Genomic DNA, 4,303 nt, shown 5'->3' with positions numbered 1-4,303 from the left:
CTTACATGACTAGCACTGACTGCTAGCTCATTCACCCCATCTTACATGACTAGCACTGACTGCTAGCTCATTCACCCCCACCTTACATGACTAGCACTGTGACTGGCATAGAACAAGCACAGACTAGGACACTGTAAATCCAGGGCAAACCCAACACCAGGAGTCCAGAATCTCTAGGGACCAAGGATGGCCGTTACCTTTTGAGGCTGGAGGACAACTGCCAAATATCATCAGGATCCATTCCTGTAGGGTCTTTTCTGTGGGCCACAAGAAAGATGCTCTTCTCCTTATATGAGGTATAAATGGTCAGAATCCCCATCATCACAAAATAGGTTCAACTGACGTTAAGGGGAAAACATACAAATATGCAAACACAACAACAGTAACAACAAACGACACACGAGAGCCACAAAAATTTTCTTGATAGCCGTAAGTTACTAGTATATCACTGAAGCTTTAATTATTTTCCTTTAACCCTTGTATTTAATACCCAGAAGAAACACGGCTTCCTCTGGTTCGTTCTCTAGCCATCTCAAAATGGAGAGAAAGGACAAACAGGCTTTCTATCTTTTACATTGAAGGACAACGGGTCTAAGAACGTCCTGTTACCCTAGTTTCTCAAAACTTCGTTATCACCTGTGCTTATTTCTATACTTAAAAACATATCAGCGGTGGGAGAGATGGCTCAGCAACTCAGAATACTGTCTGCTCTTTCAGGGAACCTGGACTGAATCCTATCACCCATACGGCAGTTCAGTACATTCTATAGCTCCGGCTCCAGATCTAACACAGACACACAGGCAGGCAAAATACCCATATACATAAAATGCAAAAATAAAAACTATATTCTCCATGTGACTATTCAGCCAATGACAAAGTGACTTCAAATTTAGTCTACTGTGAGATGTAATGCAGACGCATTACTACACAGCTTGACAGTGCTGATTTTATATTCAACCACTAACGTGTGTGGGGTGTCATTTAAATCTTATGAACTAGAGAGGCAGGGAGTATGATAAGAAGGATAAGGACTCTGAGTTAAGACAGTACTGGGTTTACATGTCAGCATTTACTAAATTAATTTCTTCCCCACATATGCTCACCTCTAAATGGGCAGAATACTGAGCTCCTAGAATGGCGTGAAGCATGGTGGGGCACACCTATAATTTCCACACTTGGAAGGCTGAGTCAGGACTACTGCGAGTTAAGGTCTGTCTCAGACAAACAGAACGAACTGTCATGGGGCTTCTATACATAGCCATTAGCACACGGTCCTTACTTACAGTGGTGGTCACAAGCACTGTGTATAAAACATGACCTTAGGATCATGCTTCTATACATAGTCATGTAGCACACGGTCCTTACTTACAGCGGTGGTCACGAGCACTGTGTATAAAACATGACCTTAGGATCAAGCTCTGCTTTAAACAGAATACAGCTGAAATACTGTCCAAGCAGTTCTTTAGGAGACTGTGATGCGGCTGCTGTCCCTGTCTCTAGAACTTAAGGTGTGTTCTTTGAGATTGCATCAACAGTAAGAATTTCTAACTAGGATAACTAATCTGATTATGCATCAACAGTGAGAATTTCTAACTAGGATAACTAATCTGATTATTGCATCAACAGTGAGAATTTCTAACTAGGATAACTAATCTAATTATTGAGGAGTCAAAGGTTACTTGTTGCCAAGACCAGGAACTGTCTATTTGTATAGCACTATTTTTAATGGGTGCTTTATTAAGATGGCTTACTAACTGCCTCTGAAAGTGGATTAATTTTATTTTTAAAGTTGTGTGTGTGTGTGTGTGTGTGTGTGTGTGTGTGTGTGTGTGCATGTGCGCACATGTGCACACACGGGTGCCTGCAGGAGTCAGAAGAATGTGTCAGGTCCCCTGGAGCTGGAGTTAGATGACATGGGTTCCGGGAATCAAACTCTTACTACGGCACTACCTCTCCAGCTTGTGAAGATAGCCTGTAAGATGTATTTTTTCACATACTAATGAGGATATATAGCTATAATTTTTTAGTTTTATACTCATTTATCTGGGGAAATGTGTGCACAAAGTATGTCAGGGCACAGGTATGGAAATGAAAGGACAACCTGCAGGATCAGTTCTCACTCTGGGTTCCAGGGACTGAACTCACATCATCAAGCCAGACAGCAAATACCTTCACCTAAAGAGGCGTTTTGATGGACCAAAAAAAAAAATCCATTATATCGTTTCTAAGTTATAAATTATGAAAGTTAAATAGTGAACCAACCTGAAGCTCAGATTCAGAGAGACTGGCTGGCCAGACGGCCCTGGGATCCCATCCCCATCTCTTCAGCATTGGGATCACAAACCTGTGTGCTGTGTCCAGCTTTTAAGTGGGTGCTGGGGTTCCAAGCTCAAGTCTTCATGCTTGTGTAACATATTTTAACAACTGAGCCATCTCCCCAGAACTCTTTTTTCCAGTTTTTCAATGGGGATATGAGGTTTTGCCAGGTAGCCCTAGCTGGCTCGACATTCATGATCATCCTGATTCACCCTGGGAGCTGGAATTATAAGCGTGCGACCACATCCAGAGTCCCACTCATTCTGGCAATTCTGAATGGGTATTACTTACATTTTTTCCCTCTGAGCACAAAGTCACAAACACCTTGGATTTTAAACCCATATTGTGTAGACCTGGAAGGAGTCCTTAATCTCACTGAACACAGGTCAAATTCACACCTCATGCTCAGGACCTCCCCAGCCAGCTCTTCAGCTTCAAAGAAAAAATAGGAAACAAATTCAAACTTCTAAAAGCCCAAGCTTTTCTATTAATAGTCTGGAATAAACGGCTTAAAGCAACCCAGTCTGATGGAAAAAAATCCAACGAGTTAAAAGAGCTGGGTCTCATTACCATTGTGCATGTTTGCTCTAGTTCTATTAGTTAATAACTACGTATGTTACAGATAAAATAACCTTATTAAATACGGAATATCAATGATAAAGCAGGAGTTTATATGCACAGCTTTTAATGTTAAATCTAACATCAGCAAGCCCTAAAATCAAAGCTTCTACGCGAAGCAAGGCTAATCTAACGGCAGGCATTTTTGAATTGTTATTAAAAAGCAAACCTGAGCATGAAAAAAGGATATGATATTACGCACAAAGCCAAAACTGGCTTGGACTCTGGAAAGGGGTGCATGTAATCCCAAATCAAAGCCACTATGGCAAAGAAGCAGGAGATGGTGCAGATGGTGAGGCGCCCATCAATTAGACCAAAGTTCTCCACGTACTTGTACTTCTCCAGGAGTACCTAGAGAGAAGCAGGAGGGAAGGGAACAGTGACGTGGCCTTGCTGTGGCTTGGTCATGTTATGACCTGCAGGAATGAACAAGTGTTCCGTTCAACTGGCATCTTACCACTCTAAACAAAGAATCCCAGAGAAAAGGTTTGGGCTTTTTTGGGGGGGAGGCAAAAACAAGTTTCTTTATGTAGCCTTGGCTATCTTGGCTACCCTGGAACTAGTTCTGTAGATCAGGCTGGCCTCAAACTCACAAAGATCTGCCTGCCTCTGCGTCCCACGTGCGCCTGGCAGTACCTTACATAGTTTTGCACACGGACTCTCCCTAGACGGAAGTTCTACCTTCCCAAGTTCTGTGCTCTGAACTAATTAATCTCGAAACAATGAATTACCAATTTTCTTGACACCCCAACACTGATGTTAAAAAACACTTCCTCCTATTTATTCTGTGATAATTTCAGAAGCCCTTTCCTGGCTCATTTTCTCACTTTGAGATCTGAGAGGAGACATGTACACAGGCTAAAAACACGCTCATGCACATTCTTGAAAAATGTACCTTTTTGGCGGAATCATCCAAAGAGTTTTTAACAGCTGATCCATCCCACTTATCAATTTTTACAGGCTTATCATCAATCTTCCACTGGGAAAAAAAAAAACCGGAAAAACTGGGCATCAAAACTGTGGCACCTTACAAAGTAGAATGCGCTACTTTCTTGAGAACTCTCATCTTCTGATGGTATGGAGATTAGGCACCACAATCAGGTTCTCATATGGATGGTGCAAGTTTCCATGCAGAAAACGCAAATCCTACAGCCTAGAACCAGAAGAGTGCATGTGCTATGTCAACTCATACATCCTACCCCATTTTACCACAGATGAGCGCAGCTCATACGCATTCAGTTAGTATTCCTTTAATAACCTCAAAGGATTTGTCAAGTTAAGCCTAGAAGATTTGGATTATCTGTGAAATAGTGAAGTTTTATCACTTCAAGAGAGAAAGAACTTATTCTCACAGACTCCCCCCCCCCCC

The 4,303-nt window shown here is 41.9% G+C and overlaps 1 protein-coding gene across 1 annotated transcript in view; it reads right to left on the bottom strand.

The window, feature by feature from the left end:
- Nucleotides 1–4,303, bottom strand: part of Spcs2 (signal peptidase complex subunit 2) — a 10,829-nt gene that overhangs the window by 1,923 nt on the left and 4,603 nt on the right. Inside the window, exons 2-4 of the mRNA XM_005357511.2 lie at nt 3,830–3,913; nt 3,125–3,285; nt 198–332 (exon numbers count right to left, since the gene is read on the bottom strand). Coding sequence (XP_005357568.1) covers nt 198–332; nt 3,125–3,285; nt 3,830–3,913 — 380 coding nt within the window. The remainder of the gene's footprint in view (nt 1–197; nt 333–3,124; nt 3,286–3,829; nt 3,914–4,303) is intronic.

Source organism: Microtus ochrogaster, chromosome 22, assembly GCF_000317375.1.
Source record: "Microtus ochrogaster isolate Prairie Vole_2 chromosome 22, MicOch1.0, whole genome shotgun sequence".
In the NCBI taxonomy this organism is placed as follows: domain Eukaryota; kingdom Metazoa; phylum Chordata; class Mammalia; order Rodentia; family Cricetidae; genus Microtus; species Microtus ochrogaster.
The sequence above is the reverse complement of the archived record's forward strand: the minus strand, read 5'-3'. Positions and strand labels throughout refer to the sequence as shown.